General features: G+C 49.7%; 8 protein-coding genes across 8 annotated transcripts; 4 read left to right on the top strand and 4 right to left on the bottom strand.

Annotated features, from left to right (window-relative positions):
• The first annotated feature begins 3,254 nt into the window (after window positions 1-3,254).
• On the top strand, window positions 3,255-5,817 carry BDV37DRAFT_120778 (putative cell surface receptor/MFS transporter (FLVCR)). The gene is made up of 4 exons (XM_032078572.1): window positions 3,255-3,614; window positions 3,710-3,822; window positions 3,888-4,236; window positions 4,336-5,817. Exons 1-4 carry the CDS (start codon window positions 3,474-3,476, stop codon window positions 5,173-5,175), a joined length of 1,443 nt encoding a protein of 480 aa, XP_031941273.1. The 5' UTR covers window positions 3,255-3,473; the 3' UTR covers window positions 5,176-5,817.
• Window positions 5,735-6,550, bottom strand: BDV37DRAFT_283217 (cytochrome b-c1 complex subunit 6 family protein; the record flags this gene model as incomplete). Its single annotated transcript, XM_032087248.1, has 3 exons — window positions 5,735-5,799; window positions 5,930-6,052; window positions 6,253-6,550. 3 exons carry the CDS (start codon window positions 6,548-6,550, stop codon window positions 5,735-5,737), a joined length of 486 nt encoding a protein of 161 aa, XP_031941272.1.
• Window positions 6,551-6,821: 271 nt separating this feature from the next.
• On the bottom strand, window positions 6,822-8,752 carry BDV37DRAFT_248387 (uncharacterized protein). The gene is made up of 3 exons (XM_032081990.1): window positions 8,135-8,752; window positions 7,694-7,865; window positions 6,822-7,599 (listed from the first exon to the last, which is right to left on the bottom strand). Exons 1-3 carry the CDS (start codon window positions 8,143-8,145, stop codon window positions 7,087-7,089), a joined length of 696 nt encoding a protein of 231 aa, XP_031941271.1. The 5' UTR covers window positions 8,146-8,752; the 3' UTR covers window positions 6,822-7,086.
• A 1,441-nt stretch (window positions 8,753-10,193) lies between these two features.
• On the top strand, window positions 10,194-12,602 carry BDV37DRAFT_283215 (putative glycerol-3-phosphate acyltransferase Sct1; the record flags this gene model as incomplete). The annotated part of the gene is made up of 4 exons (XM_032087247.1): window positions 10,194-10,364; window positions 10,434-11,028; window positions 11,083-11,351; window positions 11,403-12,602. The coding sequence occupies 4 exons, from the start codon at window positions 10,194-10,196 to the stop codon at window positions 12,600-12,602; spliced, it is 2,235 nt and encodes a 744-aa protein (XP_031941270.1).
• Window positions 12,603-12,994: 392 nt separating this feature from the next.
• On the top strand, window positions 12,995-15,150 carry BDV37DRAFT_120558 (undecaprenyl diphosphate synthase family protein). Its single transcript, XM_032078570.1, has 2 exons — window positions 12,995-13,611; window positions 13,793-15,150. The coding sequence occupies exons 1-2, from the start codon at window positions 13,387-13,389 to the stop codon at window positions 14,783-14,785; spliced, it is 1,218 nt and encodes a 405-aa protein (XP_031941269.1). The 5' UTR covers window positions 12,995-13,386; the 3' UTR covers window positions 14,786-15,150.
• Window positions 14,986-17,275, top strand: lys9 (saccharopine dehydrogenase (NADP+, L-glutamate-forming)). Its single transcript, XM_032078564.1, has 6 exons — window positions 14,986-15,237; window positions 15,332-15,385; window positions 15,564-15,850; window positions 15,915-15,953; window positions 16,021-16,845; window positions 16,917-17,275. The coding sequence occupies exons 1-6, from the start codon at window positions 15,186-15,188 to the stop codon at window positions 17,010-17,012; spliced, it is 1,353 nt and encodes a 450-aa protein (XP_031941268.1). The 5' UTR covers window positions 14,986-15,185; the 3' UTR covers window positions 17,013-17,275.
• On the bottom strand, window positions 17,167-19,284 carry BDV37DRAFT_119726 (AHA1 family protein). The gene is made up of 5 exons (XM_032078563.1): window positions 19,144-19,284; window positions 18,456-18,846; window positions 18,315-18,397; window positions 17,587-18,242; window positions 17,167-17,466 (listed from the first exon to the last, which is right to left on the bottom strand). Exons 2-5 carry the CDS (start codon window positions 18,676-18,678, stop codon window positions 17,448-17,450), a joined length of 981 nt encoding a protein of 326 aa, XP_031941267.1. The 5' UTR covers window positions 18,679-18,846; window positions 19,144-19,284; the 3' UTR covers window positions 17,167-17,447.
• Window position 19,285: 1 nt separating this feature from the next.
• On the bottom strand, window positions 19,286-24,202 carry BDV37DRAFT_120408 (uncharacterized protein). The gene is made up of 4 exons (XM_032078568.1): window positions 23,883-24,202; window positions 23,773-23,822; window positions 23,260-23,681; window positions 19,286-23,113 (listed from the first exon to the last, which is right to left on the bottom strand). The coding sequence occupies exons 2-4, from the start codon at window positions 23,778-23,780 to the stop codon at window positions 19,614-19,616; spliced, it is 3,930 nt and encodes a 1,309-aa protein (XP_031941266.1). The 5' UTR covers window positions 23,781-23,822; window positions 23,883-24,202; the 3' UTR covers window positions 19,286-19,613.
• Between the last annotated feature and the right edge of the window lie 288 nt (window positions 24,203-24,490).

Raw genomic sequence — 24,490 nt, 5'->3', positions numbered from 1 at the left:
GGCATAAGCATCTTTTTCATGCTGGAGCTCTTGCACAACATTCTTCAAACGAGAAATTTCACTTTCCGCGTGACGATGTGCTTCCTGGGTTTCGTTGTGTGCATCTTTCTCGCGCTGGTGTTCTTGTACGACCGCTTGCAACTGGGTAATCTCGGTTTCAGCGCGAAGACGTGCCTCATGAGCTTCAGCAAGGGCATCTCTCTCCTGTTGAAGCTCTTTTACGACGGTTTGCAGACGAGACACCTCGGCATCTGCACGCGTGCGAGCTTCTTTTTCAGATGCGATGGCTTCCGAATTGGCTTCTGGGATGGCCCGGTGTTGTTGATCTGACAATTCCCGGCGTGCAGCCTCCAGTTGCTCCATCGTGTGTTCCAGCACATCTTTGGACTGTTCTCCTTCTCGCTCCGCCAAGTCGAGCTCCTTACGCACACGAGCCAACTGCTCGACCAGGTCGGCGATATGCGCATCCCTTTCCGCGTCTGATTTGGAGTTGAGCTCCCGCTGCTGTTGAATTTGAGTAGTAAGGATGCCCTTCTGCTCAAGCAGCCCTCCCAAGCGCTCATGGAGGCCGTCGATCCCCTCGTTCAGGTATGAAAGGTGCTCCTCAAGACCTCCGTTAGATATAGCAGGTGGTGGTGGAAGGGTCCGCGAGCGCGGCAAGCCCGACTCGTTCACAATCTGGTATAGTCGAGAGTTGACCTCTGCTAGCTGTTGATCGCTCCCGTTGTCCATACTTCTGGTAGCGGCGGTGCTATTGGAGTGAGTCGCGAGTGCACCGAGCCCGCTTTCAATGTATACCATGTAAGCTTCAATAGTTGCGGTAGGGTTGAGCATGGATCCCTCTGCCGAGAGTTGTGGAACCGGGGCGAAGTCACTGTTGGGATTGGACTGTAGAATCATATCATGCATCTGCCCACTTAGCATCTCCAGTTTTTTCTCGGTATTTTGGATCGTATCGAGGCCGACTGCCGGTTGACTCAAATGGGCCAAAGGATCTGGCCCTTGAGGCCCATGCCCGCTGAGCTCGTTCAGATGATCTGACGTTTTGTATAGGCTCCTATCGTCGAAGTCGTCGATGCTACCACGGGGGTTATGGCTGGAGAGGCTCTCAGGGGTATTGGGCACATTGTTCTTCGGATATTTTTTTAACCCTTTATGTGTCATCTGTAGGACGCCAGCAGTATGCTCCAGTAATCGTTTTTGAATCACCTGAACTCTGCTCTCCAGGTTCCAGACTTCCTGCGAAAGCTCCTCGCACTTCCGCGTGCTCACTGCTAACTCCCCATCCGTTTTGTCGAGCGTACTTGAAGCGCCATTGCGACCGAACATGCTCCTGCGACTCCGGTTGGATTTCGGAGAACCTCCCACATCATATTCCTCGCTTGACCTGGCGCTCTTTGAATTATATAGCCGGCTGAGGGACATGGCTGCATCGCGAAGTTTCGTCTCCAAAGCCAATTTCCGTTTGGCAGCCTCCAAGCGACCCGAAAGGAACTTAGACTCTTTCTTCAGGCCTTCAACCTCCTCCAGAGACAGGACCTCATAATGCACGCTGTCGCCCATAGCGGTTTCGGTCAACAAATACATCGTCACGGGATCATTGCCGTTGAGTAAAGCCGAACTTCTTGGATGCGTTGTGTTCAACTATGGGCGAGCAAAGGCGTCGGTAAATGGAGGACTTGTCATGGGGGCTTTAAGAACCACTTACTGGATTATAGCGCGGAGTTTCCACATTTTTCAGGTTGGGAGCGCCATGGTATCCGTCCATGAGAACCTTCGTTGGGGGAGGTTGTGGAGCGCCAAAGGAGGCACCGGAAAAATGCCTTGGATCGCCATAGGACGATTGACTGGATCGTAGGTCGAAACCACTCATTGTGGATACAAGTATGCAGATAAATCGGCGAGGGAAATTATGCGGGATGGACTAGTGATCGAAGGTCGTCGCAAGAAAGAGTCCTAGACAGTATACATCCTGAAGGGGGCACTCCGTGTTTATTGTTACAGGAGGTGGCCGAGATTCAGACACGCGGTAGAGGGAGGCGAAGTGAAACAGAGTTTCCAGTTAAAGGAGGGACAGGAGCAAGGACAGGAATAGAACGAGACGAACCGGCGGAGTAATAAAGGGAGGAAAGGAAAGATGGTTGGGGGAGACAAAGTTGAAAGCGAGGATGGAGTCGAGACGATCTGCAAACTACTCCGTAAAGAGTGTCGATGCTCAGCCACCCAGCCAGTGGACACGAACCATTATAGGACACTTTTTAAATCTTCAGCGCCACTAGCGAAGGCAAGAAAAGAAGTAGAGGGAAACCAAAAAGCAATTTCGATAGATCCAATGCAATGTATGTCAGCATTGGACATGGATGGACCATGAAGAAATTACTGGAGTTGTAATATTAGAAAAACAAAATTACAGAGAAGCGATGATAATGATCGCATTTCAACCATCACCGGCATTGGAGAGAGCATGGATGATAGCAATGATATACAAACCTGTCTTTTTCTTTCTCTTATTTTCTTGTAATTTTCATTAGAACCTTCTGAATGGGTGTGAGAAAGGTAAACCCGGCACAATTCTTGTCACCACCAACAAATCGAAAGTTGATAGAGATCGCGCAGGTCTCCGAGCAATCAGATTGATCTTCCGTGCCCTCCTGCAACCCTGATCTCCAGAAAGTGACGTATAATGTCCGTTGGAGGCATGTTGGGTTCGCTGTAGGTCAGTCAGTACCGTCTGGAAGGTTGTTGTTAATATTTTCTGAGGCTTTGCTCGATAGAAAGATCTTCGGATTGGGAAGGCTTAAAATAGTCCTTCGGAAATTGATCTGTGATGAGCCATGGATTGTGAAACACTCAGTGCAATTAAAATCCGACTGGCGATACGGGATGATGATTGGACGGCCATACATTAAGTTGCCTGGGACCATCTCCAAACCTGGGGAGAAATGCTCCAGCTCGTTCACTGGTTCAACTTTCCTTTCCATACGAAAATCCACTCCAATCCAAATCCATCCACAGATCAGATGCTCCCTCATCATGTGATGGAGATTCACCTGACGAGAGATAGACAAGCAAAAGGTTACATTGAATTCTCGCTTGTCAGCTCCTGCAATGTACTCTGCAAGTATCTGCACCCAATTATCGGGCTTCTTTAATTTAAACGAATGCTCAAACCCCGCAGTCGGTCTTCGCTTCTCAAGCCTCGGGCTGATGGAGCCCCAATAATGGGCGAGGCTGACTTGATACGATTGTTCTCGGTGCCCTAGCTCAGAGACTAAACCTAGGTTCTTCCATCTCTGGGGTACTTTTGACTAATGTTGAATCATGCCCCATGTGCGCTGTAACCCCTGTCGGGTCATTCGCAACGGCGCCCTCCGGTTCTTTAAGAATACCGACTTATATCTGATTGCGAAGGACCACTTTCTTCCATCTTATAGAGGAATTATGTATAATAGAACCAACTAGCCTTTCCCATCATGGCCTCCAGATCACAAGATGCACACCATACCTCAACTCCATCGGATTTCCCACCCTCGGGGCCTGGCTATAAGGTCTACAAGCGTCGCTTCTTGGGACTGGCCCAGTTGGTGTTATTGAACATTGTGGTCAGCTGGGATGTATGTGATCCCCAATCTCGTAATCACCAGTGCGATTACACCGTAGCCTTTGCATAAGAAGAAGCAGCGCCATGGACTAAAATCTCATATCACAGTGGTTAACCTTCTCCGCCATATCCACCACTGCCTCTCAGCATTTTGGCGTCTCCGAAAGCGCAATCAATTGGATGAGTACAGGATATCTGTTTGCCTTCTGTGCCGCTAGCCCGTGCGTCTTCCTACATTCGTATTCCACCGTGACATGCAACTGACGATATGTACCATACATGCCAGTGTCGTCATTTTCACGCTCAATAAAGGTGGCCCCAAACCAGCCATTATCATCACTTCCACCCTCCTGTTGGTAGGAAATTGGATTCGATATGCAGGCACCAAAGCCCGTGGAGGCATGTTTGGTGTTGCCATGTTCGGGCAGATCCTTATCGGTTTGGCTCAGCCGTTCTGTCTCAGCGCTCCCACACGGTACAGCGACCTATGGTTCTCGGACCAAGGGCGCACCAGTGCCACGGCCGTGGCCACATTAGCCAATCCATTGGGAGCAGCTCTGGGCCAGCTAATCGATTCCTTCTGGGCGACGAAGCCCAGCGAGGTTCCCGATATGGTTCTGTGGATCTCCGTCATTGTAAGTGTAATCCCAATGGAGAAGAAGAAAGACGAAAACATCAAACCTATCATTGAATGTCCTCCTTTCTTCTAACAAGGCCCAATGTAAAAATTACAGGCAACAATCGCCGCCATTCCCTCCTTTATTCTCCCAGCAAAACCCCCGACACCACCCAGTGCATCCTCAGCAACAACCCGCACGCCTCTCCTCCCAGCAATAGCCCAACTTTTCAAGACGCTAGAGTTCTGGCTCATCCTCATCCCCTTCTCAGTCTATGTCGGCTTCTTCAACAGCGTCTCCTCCCTCCTCAACCAGATCCTCGCCCCCTATGCCTTTACTGAAACCGAAGCCGGGATCGCAGGCGGCGTCCTCATCATCGTCGGTCTAATCAGCTCCGCCATCGTCTCCCCAATCACAGACCGCTGGAAACACTACCTGGTCACCATCCGCATCCTAGTCCCCATCGTAGGAGCCTGCTACATCGGTCTGATCTTCGCCCCATCCAGCCCGGCGGGCATCGCCCCGGCCTACGTCGTCTGCGCCCTTCTCGGTGCCTCCTCCTTCGCCCTCCTCCCCGTCGTCCTGGAGTATCTCGTTGAGATCACGTATCCGTTCTCCCCCGAGATCGGGAGCACAATCTGCTGGACGGGCGGCCAGCTCCTCGGGGCCGTCTTCATTCTAGCCCAGGATGCACTCAAGGCAGGCCGTGACGCTGACCCGCCGGAGAACATGAGAAATGCGCTGATCTTCTCGGCGGTTATTGCTTGTGTTGCGGTGCCGTTTCCGGTCTCGATTGGACTGTTTGGGAGGAATGTCAGACGTCGAAGATTGGATGTGGATAGAGGGGTTGATCTGGAGGGTCGTGAGTATACTGATACCGGTCTTGCGGGGAATGATACCCCTGCACCTGAGACCGAGTCGAAGTTTGGTTTTAGGTTTTGGTCCAAAAAACAATAGTTAGCAGGAAGGAACTTCCTGGGTTAAACCAGGCATTTTTTTGTTATACCGGTTGTTGTCGTTTGGACTTAGGAGATGTGTATATAATTGTCATGTATATGGCCTAGGGTTTGAGGGCCTCAACGAGAAAGAGTACGCGTGGTATAAACCTTGTGCGAGCCCGTTTCTGACAAAGCCCAGTGGAAACCGAAGGTAGCAGTAGTAGCAGTCTAAGAGACAAAGGCCATTCGTTCTAAACACAAGGAAAATTAAGAAGCACAGTTCACAAACATGCAATTACCCAGCTATCTGTACATACACAGCGAAGGATGTCATTCCCCCATTCTCCGCTTAACACAAATCCCACATTGGAGAGGAGTCTATTCCCATTCTATGCGAGACACTTGAGGCCGACAAGCGGAAACAGCCAGCCGCCATGACGTTTTGTATTCTGTGAGTTCCCTCCACAGCTCCCCCTTCGTATCTCATCCGGATGGTCCATACATGATGCGCCATCGTTAAACTCGTTGTCATTGAACCATAAGAGAAACGTGGCGGGAATTGTCCCGGGGCGAGACGCTTATTTGAGGGACTTCCAGAGCTTGGGAGCGGCGCACTCGGAAGCGCAGTGGGCAAGGTGGAAGACTGGAGGGGGGGATGTCAGTTTCGTTATAATGATTACTTTTGGGGCATTCGATGCGTGGACATGTATGGTTGGCACATCCGCCAGAGTAAAAGTCCCAAAGTAATAGAGAATAGAGAAGAAGGCACTTACACTCCTCAACGCAGTCCTCCTTGGGGCCCTTGTAGTCGGCGTCCTCCTGCTGCTGAGTGACACGCTCGACGCACTCATCGAAGTGGTGCTTGTATGGGGCGCACTGAGCGGAGTTGGCACATTCTAATACCGCCAACGTTAGTCACCGCACATATGAGACGTGAGATTAGGATGACAAAAGATGGGTTTGTGTCAATGGCATGTGCAATGCGGACAAATGGAGATCAGGCGTGTGTTGGCCGAATCGTGACATTGCCGCGCAACATGACAATCTAACAATGCGAAGATGAAGACACGAGATCTAATCCAAACAAGCGACTCACCCTCCTCGAGCTGGGGCTTGATGTCCTCAGGCTCCTCTTCTTCTTCCTCTTCCTCTTCCTCTTCTTCCTCCTCCTCCTGCTCGGGCTCCTCCTCGGCAGGCTCCTCAGGAGTCTCCTCGGCGGACTCCTCAGTCTTCTCGGCGGTCTCTTCGCTCGACTCTTCGGTCACAGCAGGCTTCTCCTCGGTCTCGGTCTCCTGACTGCTGGACTGCTCAACGTTCTCAGCGGGAGCCTCAGCCTGGGCCTCGGGGAGGCTGAAGGAGGAGATGATGTCGGAGAAAAAGTCGGAGATACCCATTTTGATCTGCGTGGAAGTATCAATTGAGGGGATTGGAGGGCCGGGGTTCCAAAATGTGGGGGGTGCAAGCGGCAGCGACGAGCGAGGTTGATGAGGTTGATGGTTTTACGAAGCTTTGGCTCTGCCGTCCAGGAAAATCGGAACAGTCCGGCCGCCGGCGAATGTTCAATTATCGCACACGTGATTGGCCGACGCTTCGGTAGGGGATTGACCAATGCAGTAATCCTATTTTTTAAGAAATAACAATCTGATACTGAGCCTTTCTAGTTGCTACAAATGACTAAAATTGTATATTCGCTAATATATGTCTTAAGAATAGGCTCTCCGATCCTGGTCAGGAAAAAGAAAAGAAAAGAAAAAACAGAAAAGTCAATGGTGTTTGAACACACTAGGTACCAGATTGGGCCTTTAGCAATCAGGTGTACTGTACAAGAACGGGTTGTCGATAGTCATTATGATTCATTGAAAGAGAAAGGAAGGATGAGATATATCGAAGCAAAAATGCGTCTATTTAGGCCCAGGGATTAATATATTTCTCAGCTAGCACGACGTAACCTTTCTTCGAGCTCATCAGCGACACTCTGCTGCTGAACTTCTTCGTAGCCTGGCGGCGGTCCCATTGGAGACGATTCTGAAGTAGCACGTCTGTCCTGAGAGCTTAATGGAGAATGCTGATTGTCATGGTTAGCGCCAGTCGAATCATGTACTGGGCCGGAGTAAGCGGGCAATTGGTCCAGATGAACAGTAGACATATCAACATTCCCAACACCTCGGCTACTTTGCCGAGTATTCTCAAGAGCCACTCGTAGGCGTTCTTTGATCTCTTCGAATTTGTTATGATAGTCGAACGCGCCTCCCTCCTTGAAAGTCACCTTCAACAGTAATGCGGGCAATGACGAGGGTATCCCTCCACCAGGTACCGGCTGGACAAGAGACTGCCACACATTTGCACCAAAAAGGGGGGCTGATACATGAGTATCATGCATGTGAAGAAGAGGTGCAGAGAATGATTGGAAGTCATTGGACTTCTTAGCAGGTATATATACGACCTAAAATGAATTTACTCTGTAAGCTCAGGTAAAGATATGCAAGAGGTCACCAAAAAACCATGTCCAAAGCGAAACCGATATGAGGGGAAAGTACCCGATGATTCGTAAGATAAATTCGGCCTGAATCACTTTGCAATGATATGGCATCCTTGCCTTTATATGAGTCGAGTGGTTTTAGAGAAAGGCAAGTGCGCGGTGGGGACGTATATATCAAATGCTCATGAGGAAGACGGACAAAGCCTTCATGCTCATGTAGCATCACCCAGCTGCTCGACAGAGTAGGTTAGAATCAATCCCATATCTTATCTTATTCCTTCACCTCTCTAAATTGGGCAGAAACGATATAGGGACAATTGCCCGTAAGGACTAAAAAAGTGGGGGCTGAAGCCAAGTGGGAAGAGATCAAGAAAAATAAATTTGTATAGGGTCATGCCATATACATGCTCGGAGGTCAAGAATATCTGGGAGTGCGAAGTATGTACCAACAATGACGAAGACTTATGAAAGTTGGAGTTGTGAGGGGTCATTCACATACTTGATCGACATCTTTACCCAATCCGTTCCGTTAGCAATTCCAGTATGTGACCAGTAGCCTTAACCACAGAATATCGTGCAAAGTGTAGGAGACTGATCGTCACCGATTCTGATTGATATCGGTTGAGAACTAGTACCCTGCAGCTATAGGCTAGGGTAGTGAAGACAAAATATCTTGTCAATTGATATCGTTGAAACTTTGAATCGGCAAAGGGCGAAATGTTGGTCGATGCGGCCTGTTCGATACTGATTGATAAAAAAAAAGAAAAGAAAAGAAAAGAAAAATAGACCAGGAAGATGACACTAGTGGGTATAGGTAGTCAAGCCGTATTAGACCCTAGCAACTCGTAAGGGTATATCAACTCAGGTACTGGGAGGTGGATAATGGATTAGACCCGCTTCACGTAGGCAATCGCCACGCTGCAACCTGGAGCGGTGGGTGTATGTAGGAATGGAAAGTGGATCGCCGGACGTCGTCGTCTGTTTGGGGTGATAGCAAAAAAGAAAAAAAAAGAAAAAAACAAAACAAAAATTCAAAGTTAGTCCGTTCAGTATAATCTACTTTAGACTTGGGGGTCTAGTGACGGTGATAAGGACGAGAAAAAGAGTTGGGGTCACTTTTTTCTCCTCCGCGGGGCTGATGTCAGGTGGAGAAACCCAGGGGGAAAAAAAAAACAGGAGATGGAAGAGGCTCTCGGAACCTAAGACCATAGCATCAATGATCATACTTGGTATCCCAGAACTATTTACAATAGTTACTATGGAAATCTGTCATGCAATTCTAAGACACAGATTAGATCTCACTTGAATACCTTGTGATATACCCCATAATACCTAATGCGCATTCTCATCGTCAATTTGATTAGAACAGTCTACGATCCGGTCATGACTACCTATCTACTCTTTCTAGCCTACCTTCCATGGATATTATGCTACCGAAGTTTGGACCTGAGGTTATCAACTGAGATGTATTCTACCTTTTGAGTACGTATGTAATTATTTACAATTGGACGGAACTGGAGATCAGAAGGTTCTAGGCTTGATGACTGTACAGATGGACTTCTGACTCGAGGTACCGAAGAAGCTAAGGTAACTACGGTAGGCTATTATGGAAGTATTGTTTCAACCCGAAGTCCCGAACAAAGGACAAATAAAGGGGAAAAAAAAGATTCGGGACATAATACTAGTATGTACTTTACCACTTCTACTACTTAGATACTCCGAATACTCCTGCGACTGAGTAATGAAGTGCTTTTTTTTGAGAATAAACCAGATTGAGGTTCCTCGACCCTTACCCCACAAATTCCGGTAGGTCGACTCATGTCCCGTGGTTATGTATAGATTCCGCTAATACTCATAACAGATCCTCACCTTCTACAACCGGTGCAGCGTCTTTATGCGCTACTAGTAATTCCCTGATCTCCTATAGGTGACATTCGGGATATATTGCTGTGGTGTGACCTGGTACATGTATAAGTCAACCCGTCAAATGGTACGTGGTTCTAGAACCTGCGACACGGAAATGACATAAACTTTCCTGTAGCTTTACTGTTCTGACATTTAACTGGAGTTGCGGTCGGACCGTTTAAATTACAATGGGTTTACCTCATTTTTTTCCACCCCCACCCAGCATTTACTAGTACTCTCCGTAGTACTCCAGATCCATGTCATCCATGGAGCCAAGGCCTCTGTCACATGGCTCTGGTTGAACTCTCAACTTTTCTTCCCACCCCAACATGTGCTTTCTGGACACATGAACAGACTTGACACAATCTGCACAATCAGTCCGGAAGGGTTCGTTACACTGTGAAAACCCCAGGTAGACATTCGGCCTCTCCATTGCTGATGATCTCTTGAAAGCTAACTTCACTGTGTTTGCATCACAGACAGGCTGGTAGCAGTTCATGTCTCGCTCGATCGCAATCACGCGCGCTCGTCATCTTGTCAAAGAATAACACCACTGAGCTATAACTACCTACCTGACCTTTGCTTCTAGCCAACCGGGGTACCAGCCTTTCCTCTCAGCAGATAGGATCACCACCAAACCCTCGAACGGCATCATGGCCAAGCAACCGTATATTCCACCGTTGATCGGGTGGCTGTATGACCTGGTTCTATGGCTTTTTTCCGTTCTCGTAGACCTCTTCTTTCGGGAGGTACATCCGCGCGGCTCCTGGAAAATACCTAGAAAAGGCCCAATGATCTTAGTTGCAGCTCCTCATGCGAATCAGGTAGGACTGTCTGGTCGATGTCACTTTAGTCTGCGGTGTGCAAGCTGGCTAATTATCTGGCACCATTAGTTTGTGGATTCGTTGATCCTGATGCGTGTAATGCGCAGTGAAGCTCGCCGCCGAATTTCATGGCTCATCGCAGAAAAATCGTTCCGTCGCAAATTCATCGGCTTGTTGGCCAGGTCTATAGGTACTGTACCTGTTGCCAGAGCAATGGACAATATGAAACCGGGCCAGGGCACAATTTATATGCCCGATCCTATCAACCAACCCACTTTGATTCGCGGAGTAGATACCGATTTTGAAGGGGTAGGTTTTGAGAAGGACGGAACAATAGCTCTCCCTACCATCAATGGTACTTCACATAGTGCGACTATCGCTGAAATCCGCGGGCCGGCAGAGTTAATCCTAAAGAAGCCGTTCAAAGCTAAGGACCCCCTCTATCAGCTCACTGGGAGGAAAGACATTACGGATGATGGGCAACTCATTGGGGATGCGTCAGATACGGAACCCAAATTCAAGGGCTCCAAATTCAAGGTGTCCCCTCATGTGGACCAAACAGCTGTGTATGAAGCAGTATTTGCTAGACTCAATGCTGGAGGATGTGTTGGTATTTTCCCCGAGGGTGGTAGTCATGATCGTACAAACTTGCTTCCGTTAAAAGGTATTTCTGTTGATTCAACCCTGCGAACCTTGTCCTTTGTCTAACCTTACTTAGCTGGTGTTGCTTTGATGGCTCTTGGTACGTTGGCGGATAATCCAGATTGTGGCTTGAAGATTGTGCCCTGTGGAATGAACTATTTCCACGCCCATAAGTTCCGCTCGCGTGCAGTTATTGAGTTCGGAAATCCCATCGAAATCCCACGGGAGATAGTCGAGCAATTTAAAAGAGGAGAAAAAAGAGAAGCTGTTGGTGCTGTCTTGGACACCATATATCAGGGCCTGGTTGCGGTTACTGTGACGAGTCCTGACTACGAGACGTTAATGGTGGGTGATTATTCGCTCAAGTTATGATATCTGCCGCTAATGAATCCTTAGGTTATTCAAGCTGCCCGTCGCTTGTACAATACCAAAGGGAAGAAGCTCCCGCTCCCCATGGTTGTTGAACTCAACCGCCGCCTTGTGAAAGGATATACGCATTTTAAAGACGACCCGCGAATCGTGCATCTGCGAAAGTCTATTGCAGAGTATAACCGAGAGTTACGTCTTTTGGGAATACGCGACCATCAGGTTGGATATGCGAGGTTTTCTTTCATCAAAGTCATTTTCACTTTGATCTCTCGCCTAATCAAATTATCTCTTCTAACGATTGGAACACTGCCTGGCTTGCTCCTCTTCACCCCTGTTTTTATTACAACCAAGGTCATCTCCAAACAGAAATCTCAAGAAGCATTAGCTGCCTCTACAGTCAAGCTACAGGGGCGAGATGTTATGGCAACCTGGAAACTCCTCGTTGCCCTTGCGTTTGCCCCAGCTCTCTACGCGTTCTATACGGTGGTTTTCACCATATGGGCCTACCATAATCGGATCCAAAACACTGTCCCAGAGTGGATGCCGCTGTGGTTGATTGTGCCCATTGGCATGGTTCTGTTCCCTACTATCACTTTTGCGGCCCTTCGCATCGGAGAGGTTGGCATGGATATACTGAAATCCCTGAGGCCACTCGTGTTGTCCTTGAATCCATCCTCGGCCAACTCTCTGGTGAAACTTCGCCAGAAGCGTGCAGCCCTTGCCCAACAAGTTACCGATGCCATCAACACATTGGGACCGGAGCTGTTCCCTGACTTTGATGCTGCGAGGATCGTCACCGATCCTTTCCGCGAGATCAATAAGCCGGCTGAAAAGGCCGATGGTGAGCCTGTCCCGGTTCCAGAGATTAGGAGAACTACCACTACAGACTTTGAGCGAGGCTCCATCTCACAAGAGCCTCTTCCCCGGAATGAGTCATTCCATAACCTTGCAAACATCGGCTTCTTCTCCACCCGGCCCTCAAGCCGTAGTCGCAGCCGCAGTAGCTCATTTGGGGGTCGGCCTGGTTCTTCTGGGCAACAACTGAAGCCACTCAGCCAGCTTACCTCAAGTGATGGCTTTGAGCAAGTTAGTTCAAAGATTCGAGACGCCATGCGGCAGCGCGGTGAAGAGCGCCGGCGCCGGCACAGCGACGACAGCAATAGCTGGGACATGGCTAGCTCTGGTCCAGGGACACCTTACAGCGAAGAGAGCCGGAAGGATATCTAACGTAGCAGATACGTCTGCTTCTGACAAGTCTTTATCTGTTCAGTTTACCGTACGGTGGTGGCGGTGTTTGGGCGTTTTGTTCTCGTATCTGAATTTTGGGCGCTCCGTTGACAAGGGAAGATTTAATCGCTGAATACCCAACATTTGAAATGTAGATAGTGTGGACACTTGAGCAAATATAAAGAATTGATTTGGGTTGTTCTTGACTATACCTCTACTATACCAGTTATGACCCTCCTCGATCCTCGGTCAACATGGACGGGTTCCGTACCGTAACTCGGGTGTAATTTACACGTGGGCCAAAGGCGACGGCGGACCGATGAGATGGATTTCCGACCCACCAGCGTGGTTGAAGGAAGGTTACGTCTCCCAAATCACAGTCCATGAAGTATCCTTTTCCTGTTTGCTCGAGCACACTCTCGCTGCCTTCAATTGATCTTCTGGATTCATTGGCTCGGGGGACTTACCACTCGGTTGTCTCTATCACACACTTGTTCGCCTTTGCCAACCAAAATTAGAACAACTTTTGCACGTGGTGAAAGAAAACAGTGTAGCCTGATGAACACAGCCCTATAACAGAGGATCTCGCGCCGTCTCTAGTTAACCGGTGGATTCTAGGATCCGAGAGACCTGTCGTCGCTCAACCTTACCCTTTAGACCGTTCGCTTTTGGTCCCTGACAACTATCGACTTCGTCCTTTGCAACGCCTCTCACCACGGTTTTCTTTATTTGCCCCTTAAGCTCCTGAGGTCTTCGCTAGTTCCTCATATTTGTATCGATCAAAATGGCGACGTCAATGCACCTGTCAAAACTTCGGAAATGGTTCCTTGCATCTCCGCCCATCGAGATGGCTATATCGAAACTCCGAGAGCTGCTGATTGGAGCAATCAAGCAGGGGCCAGTTCCACAACATATCGCTTTCGTGATGGATGGAAACCGAAGGTTTGCAAGGACTCATGGGATTGAGACAGTCGAGGGACACAATCTGGGATTTGAGGCGCTGGCAAGGGTAGGCGCTGATCTTCTTTTCATCATCCTATTCTCCTACTTCCTTTCCACCGCTCTTCTCTATTCGGCAATCGTCTAGCTAGTTTTCTATATCAAACAGTCCCTTGCGTTCTCCGAACGTACTGCCCGCCGCTCTATTCCAGATGCATGATGAGAGAGATACTAATGGTGTCTACAAATAGATTCTTGAGGTCTGCTACAGAAGTGGAGTCAAAGTTGTCACAATTTACGCATTTAGTATCGAGAATTTCAAACGCTCCAAGTTCGAGGTGGATGCTCTGATGGAAATGGCTAGGGTGAAGTTGTCGCAGATGGCCCAGCATGGAGAGATACTTGATCGATATGGCGCAAAGGTCCGGGTGTTGGGTCGGCTGGATTTGCTCAGGCCTGACGTCCTCAAAGCGGTGAATCGGGCGATGGAGATGACAAGTGCCAACGGCGACCGGGTCCTCAACATCTGTTTCCCATATACATCGCGCGACGAAATCACCAGTGCTATCCGTGACACCGTGGCAGATTACAGCCAACCATTAAGACCGCGCTCCTCATCCCTACGAACGCCGTTTTCCGAGAGTCATATTGCGCTTAATATCCAAGCACGGAACCAAAATACAAAGGCCGAGGATACAAGTAGCGATATTGAATCTACTTCCGAATCCTCATCCCAGGGAGAGGAAGGAGCTGCGAAACACGATCGTCCAAATAAGGTCTACGAGACTGGTTCTGCCTTCTCATCATCTACGACCCTTGATCTCGCTGGCCACCAGGATAGTATGAGTGTGAAGAAAGCAACCCAGGGCGCTAGTGCCGAGTCGGAAACCCCAGCGTTCTTGTCACCAGAGACTATCACGCGGCAAACCTTATCAGACCATCTACACACGAAGGACAACCCTCCCCTGGACTTGCTGGTCCGCACGTCTGGAGTGGAGCGTCTTAGCGACTTTATGCTCTGGCAATGTGATGAGGACACGGATATTGTCTTTCTGGACGTCCTCTGGCCTGAATTCGATCTATGGCACTTCCTGCCAGTTCTGCTAGGGTGGCAAAGAAGGGTTTCGAAGTCGAGGAAGAATCCGGATGCGGAAGGCGATTTCGATGGCGACGCTGCCGGATCATCTGAAAACGGTTTGAGCGACCAAGTCTTGAGCCCAAGTGCAAAGGTCAAGGGCTCGTGAAGCAGAACCATTATCCCCCCTGGCCTGGGGAGCCCGGGCCCAGCAAGCATTGGAACATACGGAGTTTGGAGTTCGCTCCTTTGGTACTGATTGTTAGACGGATATCCATGTCTCAAGTTTTTGTCATTCATTACCCACCGCTGCATTTTCTTCTGGGGAAGCGCATACATACATAATGAATATAGAGCCAATCCACATCACTCTAATGCGTTAAGCACGTCCTCTTAGTTAATATGATAATCCACACCTCCGATACCGCCGACCCCAAGTGGACCCACGTGACTGAGTCATCCCACAACTGCCGGCGGGGAAGACCAACAAGATAACTGACTCTCTTTCTTTTCCTTCTCCGTCATTTGACACATACTACTCATACATATCCCTCTCTCGAATTGTCACAATGCCTGGTCAGGTTGCTGGTTCCAAGGTTCTCCTTCTGGGCTCGGGTTTCGGTCAGTCTCCCATCGCATTGGCCTCCATTCATATATCTATCATTCAGAACTATGAGGAGCCCCGCATTGAGCTCAACCACTAACTGAATCTTAGTTACCAAGCCCACCGTTGAGGTTTTGAGCAAGGCCAACGTTCACGTCACTGTCGGTATGTACCATTGACGCTTCTATTCACTTGGACCTCCCTCCTTTCTCTATCTTCGTCATCACTCAACTGTCGCATCGGCGGATGGAGGGCCTTGGCTATCATCCTCTCTGATCAAGTTCCAACCGACGCCTTAAGAGTTATATGATCTCTAATGTCTGGTTTCTACACTGCATTATAGCCTGCCGTACCATCGAAAGCGCCCAAAAGCTCGCTGAGGGTTTCAAGAACACCACAGCTATTGCCTTGGATGTCAACGATGCCAACGCTCTCGACAAGGCTCTCGAGCAGGTCGACCTTGCTATCTCCTTGATCCCTTATACTTTCCACGCCCTTGTTATCAAGTCCGCTATCCGTACTAAGAAGCATGTTGTCACTACTTCTTACGTCTCTCCCGCAATGCTCGAGTTGGACGAGGAGTGCAAGAAGGCCGGCATCACAGTCATGAACGAGATTGGCTTGGATCCTGTACGTACTCTCGGGCGGGTGACGTTTGTTCATTAGCTTACATTCTTGGCTAACCTGCAATTAGGGTATTGACCACTTGTATGCCGTCAAGACTATTGACGAGGTACGTTTCATTTAAATATACTATCAGGGGACTCCATAGAACTACTGCTAAAACGTGGGAACAACAGGTCCACAAGGAGGGTGGCAAGATCACCTCCTTCCTCTCCTATTGTGGTGGCCTTCCCGCTCCTGAATGCTCCAACAACCCTCTGGGCTACAAGTTCTCCTGGTCCAGCCGTGGTGTACTTCTCGCTCTCCGTAACGCCGCCAAGTTCTACAAGGACGGCCAGGAAGTCAGCGTCGCCGGTCCCGACCTCATGGCTACCGCCAAGCCCTACTACATCTACCCTGGCTTCGCCTTCGTTGCATACCCCAACCGTGACTCGACTCCCTACAGCGAGCGCTACAACATTCCCGAAGCCCAGACCATCATCCGTGGCACTCTCCGCTACCAGGGCTTCCCTGAGATGATCAAGGTGTTGGTCGACATCGGTTTCCTGAGCGATGAGCCCGCCGACTTCCTCAACTCCCCCATCGCCTGGAAGGATGCCACCAAGCAGATTTTGGGCGCTACGACGGCTACCGAGAAGGACCTCGAGTGGGCCATCGCCTCCAAGACCTCCTTCGCCAACAACGAGGAGCGCAACCGCCTTATCGCGGGTCTCCGCTGGATCGGCATCTTCTCTGATGAGCAGATCATCCCCCGCGGTAACCCTCTCGATACCCTCTGTGCCACTCTCGAGAAGAAGATGCAGTACGGCCCTACAGAACGTGACATGGTTATGCTGCAGCACAAGTTCGAGATCGAGCACAAGGATGGCTCCAAGGAGACACGCACTAGCACCATGTGCGAGTATGGTGAGATCGGTGGTTACTCTGCTATGGCTAAGACTGTCGGTGTACCCTGTGGTGTTGCTGTCCAGCTGGTGCTTGATGGCACTATCAACAAGAGAGTACGTTCTTTATTTCTATCCTAGCTCTGAAACCACATGAGATGAAGGCTCGACTAACGATTTGTTCTTAGGGTGTCATTGCTCCCATGACCTGGGACATCTGTGCTCCCCTAATTAAGACTCTTAAGGAGGAGTACGGCATTGAGATGATTGAAAAGACTCTGTAAACTCGCTCTTGTTAGGGTGTATACGATTGAACTGTTTAACGATCTAAAATGTTTATAAAGGGTTAGAGAAACAATTAACAGGGTCAAGGGAAATTTGATTCATCGTAAATAAGTGTGATTATCAAAAGCCATACAGACAGAGATAGGGTGTATACAACCGTGGGGTTTCGTTATTGATTCGTTTTACATTGATCTTATCATGGATTTCTATCGTGGAATCGTCGAACCATACCCTCAGATGCAAGAGGGGAAGGTGTATCACAAAAGGCACAGATGTGAGGTACAGAGTGTCTGCTTTCCAAGAACGCAATTCAGTCGACCCAAAACATAGATACGCCAGCCCTTACAGGGCGCGTTGATCGCAGACAGAACCAGGTCATCTGTACACACCATCGGCGTTCGAATCGTCAAACTTCCAAAGATGGGCGCACGAGATCAGAGGATAGTGCCAAACCTATAGCAAAAAGAAGTACGAAGAGCGAGATCAGCCATTGCCTCCAATATTGGAAACGAGAACTGGGAGCCATGGTAAGGAAGATTTGGCTACGAAACACTGCACCGAGGGGGAACATACCCGAAAGTCTGCTTGATACTGCGAACATAGTACATTTCCCAGTTCTGTTTGGTGACATCCTCCTGGCCAACTGGGACTCCAGTCCAAGACACACGCATTTGGGTGACGCCGTCGACATCGTTCTGGTCAAAGTTGATCTCAAGGGAGCTGAAGTGACCTTCGGGCCACTGGGCCAATCGCCACTTCTGCACGATCTGAGTCGGTTTCTCCAGCTTAGTATATTCTCCGGTGACATTGCCATCAAAGATGGCGAACTTTCCGCCAACCTGGGCACCCTCGAACTGACGAGGCGCTCCGCGGGTGAAAGCGGCAATGCGCTGGGGGTCTGTAAAGGTGTTGTACAATTCCTCGGCGGTGGTACGGAACTCATCCGAGGCAATCACGGTAGTAGTGTTGACAGCAACCTTGCTGCCGGTAGTAGTAGTGGTCGTCTTGGGGGCAGGAGTGTCCTTCTTAGTCTGCGGGTGATAGGCTGGGGCGGTGAAACCCTTAGATGGGTTCTCACCGGGGGCATGCTGGATATCCTTGCCGTGCTCGCCGATCAGGGCGGGTGCAAGTTTAGCCAACTCCTGTCTGAGCTGGGGCAGAAGTTTCGACCGCACGAGGTCTTTCACCGGCTGCTTAGAAGAGGATTCAGAGTAGATGTCAATCTCAAACTACACCAGACAGGAAGTGTCAGCACTACCATCCCCAGTTGGCCGTCTCTGAGAGGGAGAAAGGGAACATACAACATACTCGTCTTCCTCTGTGTCGTGGGCAACCTCGGGGATGGTGATAGTACCGCTAACGGACTCCTCGTCCTTGGTCTTACCTGTCCAGGAAATTTAGTTGTGCCCCGGACAAGGGAAGCACACAATACGTTCACGAACCTTCATACTCTAGCTGTACTTTGACATCGAACAAGGTGATGACCTTGCCTTTTCTCTGGCTGACGTCTACGTCGCCATCCATAGACAGGAGGTTGGAGATCTTGGCGGTGACACCATTTTCTTCGGCGGAAAGCGCGCAGAGCTTCTCCTTCAGGTAATCCTTGGCCCATCCGGAGGCATCCTTATTCACCCAGTGCCAGTTGTTGGGGTTGTGCAGAACCATGATGTTGGTATTTTAAATAAATTTATTATGAACTGCTAGTGGGTCTTGATGTAAAGATTAAAAAAAAGAAAAAAGAAAATCTTCTCTATTGCAGTGTTGACAAAAGACACCCAACCCTGAATGGATGGATGGGAGGCCTTTCCTCTAAGCCTGTTCCAATGCTAGGTTCTGCAAAATCCAAGTCAGTACATCTAGTCTGAAGAATCAATTGATGCATACAAGACGAGGTGCATAGGATATTTCTCAGTGATCACAGGTAGCGTTCCCGGACCGGAGCTAATCAACACAAAAGATGAACCGAAATCCATCTTTTCTCTGACTGGTGCCAGCTATATAATCTCATCATCGAGGGGCAGACCATATCCAACGGCGGGGCAGTTGGATGAGGTTTTGTGGGTTGGGGAAAAAAAAAAAAGTCTGCATCCGTGGGGAGGGGATGAAGAAAAGAAAAGTTGGGGTACTCACAGTTTTACGGCAAGACGTCTCGAATCTTAAGACGCTGTAAAAAGTAGATCAACCAGGTCCAATGCGGTAGAGAAAGGAACAAGAGGAAGGGAAGTACCGCGGTGGAGTTGGGGGGAACCAGAGTTTACTTAAATAATACAGTGTATCCCCTCAACCGAAGTTGAAGGCGAAAGAGAAAAAAAGGATTCGGAAGGAAAGCTCTAGAAGGTAACCATGGTCACGTGAGCGCTAGTCGTGAGAGTGGGCGGAATGCACAAATTGGTAAGCAACCCTAAGAAGTTGCATAGTAAGTTACATACATCACGGATAGCAAGGACCTGTAGTAAAATGGGTATGTACTTGATCAACACAGTAGCGAACGAATAATTTGGGTATCTTCAACAGAACAACATAAAGCAAATCAAATCAAAGACTGGAGCCAAGGCTCGTCGGGGTAATATGGTCATCACACACAATTCATCCAACGCTCATCACTCCTGCAATTGTTCCAGCTCCTCCCATCCAGCTTCATCCATAAGCTGTTCCTTCACACGCTCTCGTAAGCCTTGTATGGCGCTTCCCAGGGCCTCCGTCCATTGCCCTTCCACTGTAGTGACTTTATCTTTTAGATCATGTGTCAAAGACCGCTCCTCATCCGCGCGGGACTCTTGCATTTCCCGCCGTACATGGTCTTCGTCCTCTCCCAATCGGACCCGTTCAGCTATCACAAGCTTGCAATTCGCTCTCATGACAGCCGACTTAACCTCGTGTAAGAGGCAAAAGAGGTTGGTCTGCGATTCGATATATTGGTAGCTAGATTTTTCCGCATGCGAAAGAAGAGTGTAGAGATATTGCAACGGATGATTCTGGTAACTTGGATTTTCCTCATACTCATTCGTAGGGATCTGGAGCTGAAACCCAGCTAGACTCACTGGAACCTGCTGGACCAGAGTGAGGAGAGACGGTGCAATATCCCAGAAGGCGGACAGCTGTATCTCGACCCCTCGAACCACGTTCTCTTCAACCACATTCAAAAAGGATTCAAGCCGAGCCAATGCGCTTGCCTCGTGGTTAACGCGGCGGTTCAAGGCATCTTTGGCAAAGAAGCTGTTCGTTTCCCGCACTTTCTCCTCGTTCGCGTTCTGCTGATAAGGCAGTATGACCACGGTCTTGTACTTTTCATCTCGGTCGCTGACTAGGTCGTATGTTTCGCGATGTAACTGCTCTCGAGCTTCAAATAGCCATTTGAGCTGCGTGAGTTTCTCTAACAGTTCAGGCTTTTCATCGCCTTCTTCTTGGGTCTGGTCGGGGGTCTCATTCTGAGCATCATCGAACAACTTGCTCTGTAATTCATCAATGGAAGCAGTGGCCTTGTTGATTCGTTCAGTGAGAATTGCATGCATCGGCTTTAGCACTGATTCTTGGTAGCCATCCAGCTCTTGTTTTGCCAACTCCCTCGCAAGCTTATTCTCTTCCATAATCAGCGCAGCCTCCGCCTCCGCGGCTTCTGCAAAACTAATGCTACCCTGTTCGATCTGGCTCTGGATATTGGCCTTAAAGCATCGACGGCTATCCTGCATCCTCTCCTGGTGGTTTTGCTTCAGGCTCTTCATATCCGATTGATGCCGTTCTCTGGTGGATTTGACAACAGAAAGATCGCTAATTGATCGAACTAGAGTACGATAGTTGACCAGATCTGGGTGGCTATTGTTGACGGCCGGATGGTGCCGAGGGTAAGGCGGTGGCAGAGTAATCAGCCTCGACACATCCATTTTGTGAGTTTCCTTGGTATATCCGTAGTTATTGTGCCCAACCGTACTTGAATAATCCGACGAGGCTGGCTCTTCGTGCCAGCCCACCTTCTCGGGCGGGTATTCATTCGGGCCGTAAGCTGCATACTGGTCTGTCGATTCGGATGCATAACTCATATCTCTGCCTTCTGCAGGATCTCGTCCTTGGGGCCACTGAAGAGATTCGCGAGGCAATCCCATATATTTAGATTCACGCTTTGAACGTTCAATTCTTCGTTCGCCTCCCTCGCTGCTTGATTTTGATTCCCACCAACGACTCGGTGCACGTCCTCGGGAGCTCATTCCATCATTGCTCATACTAAGGCTCGCTATCGGGGACAAGCAAGGTTGATAGTTGTTCCACCAAGCAGATTCGGGACGTGATTGGGGTATATCGAGCCTCGGAGCACCCCTTGATGGCCGCCTAGAGAGCGGAGCAGGCGAAGCCTGTGGCTTTGGAGGTTTTTCAAATAGCCTATGGCGCACGGTTTCGATATCCAATGAACCGGAGTCCCATAGTTTAGCATATCTCTCACGCCTGATCTGGGATTCAGATATAATAAACTCCGTGAATATTCTTAGAGCATCCGCTTCATCTGTAGCGTCTGCCTCCTTGTCTATAAAGGCCTTGTGTCTTTGTACGGCTCTCTGAACAAATTCCATGTCCTGGTTGACGACAGAATCCAAAGAGGGGCCTTTCTGTGATGGTACTCGGCGTGGGGCTAATGCTGAGACAGTAGCCAGAGTATCATTAGGCAAGTGTAATAAATGAGAAACCGGTCGGTCCTCTCTCGAACTAGGTCGAGAGGGTGGCCGTGTGTCTTGCCCATGTTGCAATGGGGGAGTCGGAAGGGCCCTTGGGGGCAAGGCCTGCGAGGCTGTCTTGGGGTATCCTAATGATTTCTCGCCACCCGGGGAGAACGGTGGAGTATGTGCAAATCCTCGGGCTGGTCCAACGGGGCTGGGCTCGCCTCTTGGAGTCGAAAAAGAAGATCGATTCGAAAACAATCCAGTCGACGAGGCTCTAGGCCGTGAGGTAACATGTTGCCCATCAGATCCCAAGCTATGACTACTCTTGGGGGTGGCTCTTGTAGATGTTTGGTTCCTTGTACTATCAGAAACAGCATTCGTGTCTTCAAGGACTAGATTCGATGGCTTTACTTGGTCCAGGGCATCGGCCCACGGGTTACTGTTGGTCGATACTGCGCTGAAGTCATCAAAAACTTGACTCTGTCTGTTCCTGCGCTCGATTCGCCTCTCCCGAATTCCTTTAGTGTTCGGGTCTCGAAGAGCCGGACTGCGAAACAGGCCATTGCTTGTGGAGTTTGGGTGCGCATGAGTTCTAGATCCATCTGCTCCAACACGGGACCCCGTGATGTTCGCCGTGTCAATAACAAGGGGCGTTTGGTCTCTTTGCCGGGCCACTGCGGGCCCTTCGTCCACCCAGCCAGCTGGAGTCGGGGGAATACTGTCCAAGCCAGTTCCCAGCACTGGAGGTGGTCGAGTTCTGCTACTCCTTGGCTGAACCTGCGAGTGTCGCAAAGACGTTGTATCGGACAGGCCACTGACACTCTGTGATCTCGTAGTAGGAGGAGGGCCTGGGGGTGGTGGTGGAAGAGGCATGCCAGGTTCCCACCCTCGTCCTTGGGGTGAGCTACTCCGAGACTGGCTTGCAGCCCGGGACGTACCGGCGCTATTCACAACGGGGCCCGCAGAAACGGCTCGCCTGGAGGTTGGGGGCCGCGTGACATCATCCTGTTGGGTAGTGGCCGCCATATAATTATAATTACTTGACTGAGATGGATGTAAATTGTCTTGTTGAGAAACCATAATATAGGGCCTTGATCCTGCGTTCAGTGAATTTGGCTCTTGATACACATCCGCTCTATGTCGAGACGATGATCTGGAAGATGACACCCCTTGTGATAACGGTGGAGGTGGCGGAAGTGATACATGTCTATTCTGCCCCGTGTCGCCCACATGAACCATAGATAACGGACGGGTGCGAGGGATGGGACGCTGTCCATACTCCGCGGGGGCATCAGTATTGCCATGTAGTACTCCATTATACGAAGATACCGCCCCTGGAGATGCTGAGCCTCTGCCTGATGTATTATGATTGGCATTATCTCGCGCATGATGCTGCTGCTGGGGCTGGCTTGGTGGCGAGTATGGCGGCGGCGGAGGCGAAAGAGAAGCATCTATATACATCATGTTAAGCGTGCCTTGATAAAAGACCTTTTGAGGTTCAGGCAAAGACCCAGGTATCCGTGATGACATAAAATTATTCAGAAGAAAAGCAGAAACGAAATTGAAAAATGGAAGATAAAAAATGGGCCCAACAGACCTGTATGAGATCCAGCTTGCCGCGACTGGGAAATGATTCGAGTCATGCTATTTGTTTGCGGATAAGTGGATTGCCCCGAGCCGCCTACAGGTCCCCAATCCTGGGGATTGTAAGGGACATTATACTGTCTGGCAGCCATAGATGATGACCCAACTCCTACGCCTCCCGGAGTATTAGTTGCAGGAGACTGGCCTTGCGTAAACGGGCTTGATAAGGAGGTCGTTGACAGAGGGGTCGACGAGTAATTTCCACCAAGCGCGACACCTAGTCCATGAAACTGCGGACCATTCAGAGTCGTTGTCAAAGGTGGCGGTTGCAGAGCATGTTCTCGACGGCTGGGAGATGGCTGATTGCTGGTACTGGCATGAGGTGTTGGCCAGGATGGCGGCTCGTCGCCAACGGTATTTGGAGGCCACCAGCTACTTGGAAATCGCAATCAGTAATGTGAGACGCTGAAAGCAGATCATTTCAAGGGAAGAGGGACAGTCTTGTGGGCATGAGGGGCCCGCGCACCTATTCATACTGCCGAAGAGATTAAGAGCCAACCAGAGATGAAGCCATGGCTAAAAACCGTGCGCAGCAATAAGATTAGGAAGAGGAGCAAAAGGAAGGCCCGAGCCTACCAGACGTGACAGGTCAACGAGAAGGGCAGAGAGAAAGGCGAATTTCCATTCTTTGCAACACGTTCCGTAGGCCAACCAGCCTGCACCCCCCAAGACGCATCGGCCGTTTTGACGGGGATAACGCGAGGGATCCACCTGAGATAAAAATAACACACCCAAGGCTTGGGTATCTGGGGCCACCTGGATGGAATCTGGAAGAGACAAGACTCTTCAGACACGAGAAGGGCATGGATGTGGTTAGTGAGCTGCAGCCTGGCAAGTTCATCACAGCCGGCGTCTTGTTGGCGCTTAGGGCACGGGATCTGCGGCCGCTCACTGGTCGAATACCCCGGCTTTCCTAGACCGCCCTGGCAAACCAGAGCCCTCATCACATCTTATTAGATTGATCCTGTATTTAGAACCAGGCTTGCAGTCGTTTGAAACACCCTAGACGATCAATTTGCGTGCCAGGGCCAGAACCGACTCTAGGGGAAAAAAGGATACGCAAAATAAAAAGGGTTTATATCTGCAAGTAATTGGGGGCCATGGTACTTTTAACTTGGCTCATGAGCGCCTACACGGTAAGACAACAGTCCAGTATTGACAAAACAGATCTTGTTCATTTTGAG

Source organism: Aspergillus pseudonomiae (genome assembly GCF_009193645.1).
Source record: "Aspergillus pseudonomiae strain CBS 119388 unplaced genomic scaffold BDV37scaffold_34, whole genome shotgun sequence".
In the NCBI taxonomy this organism is placed as follows: domain Eukaryota; kingdom Fungi; phylum Ascomycota; class Eurotiomycetes; order Eurotiales; family Aspergillaceae; genus Aspergillus; species Aspergillus pseudonomiae.
Note: the sequence above shows the minus strand (reverse complement) of the source record. Positions and strands in the feature narration are given on the sequence as shown.

Excerpts from the sequence above, each read along its gene's own strand:
- BDV37DRAFT_120778 (XM_032078572.1), top strand. The coding sequence starts at position 3,474 with ATGGCCTCCAGATCACAAGATGCACACCATACCTCAACTCCATCGGAT. Across the intron at positions 3,823-3,887 it reads GCCTTCTGTGCCGCTAGCCC|TGTCGTCATTTTCACGCTCA; the intron begins GTGCGTCTTCCT and ends CATACATGCCAG. Across the intron at positions 4,237-4,335 it reads TTCTGTGGATCTCCGTCATT|GCAACAATCGCCGCCATTCC; the intron begins GTAAGTGTAATC and ends TAAAAATTACAG.
- BDV37DRAFT_248387 (XM_032081990.1), bottom strand. Across the intron at positions 7,600-7,693 it reads TTTATCTTACGAATCATCGG|GTCGTATATATACCTGCTAA; the intron begins GTACTTTCCCCT and ends AATTCATTTTAG.
- BDV37DRAFT_120558 (XM_032078570.1), top strand. The coding sequence starts at position 13,387 with ATGGCGACGTCAATGCACCTGTCAAAACTTCGGAAATGGTTCCTTGCA. Across the intron at positions 13,612-13,792 it reads GATTTGAGGCGCTGGCAAGG|ATTCTTGAGGTCTGCTACAG; the intron begins GTAGGCGCTGAT and ends GTCTACAAATAG.
- lys9 (XM_032078564.1), top strand. The coding sequence starts at position 15,186 with ATGCCTGGTCAGGTTGCTGGTTCCAAGGTTCTCCTTCTGGGCTCGGGT. Across the intron at positions 15,851-15,914 it reads ACGAGATTGGCTTGGATCCT|GGTATTGACCACTTGTATGC; the intron begins GTACGTACTCTC and ends ACCTGCAATTAG. Across the intron at positions 16,846-16,916 it reads ATGGCACTATCAACAAGAGA|GGTGTCATTGCTCCCATGAC; the intron begins GTACGTTCTTTA and ends ATTTGTTCTTAG.
- BDV37DRAFT_119726 (XM_032078563.1), bottom strand. The coding sequence starts at position 18,678 with ATGGTTCTGCACAACCCCAACAACTGGCACTGGGTGAATAAGGATGCC. Across the intron at positions 18,398-18,455 it reads AGTACAGCTAGAGTATGAAG|GTAAGACCAAGGACGAGGAG; the intron begins GTTCGTGAACGT and ends TTTCCTGGACAG. Across the intron at positions 18,243-18,314 it reads CAGAGGAAGACGAGTATGTT|TTTGAGATTGACATCTACTC; the intron begins GTATGTTCCCTT and ends TGTCTGGTGTAG.
- BDV37DRAFT_120408 (XM_032078568.1), bottom strand. Across the intron at positions 23,114-23,259 it reads GCAAGCTGGATCTCATACAG|ATGCTTCTCTTTCGCCTCCG; the intron begins GTCTGTTGGGCC and ends TGATGTATATAG.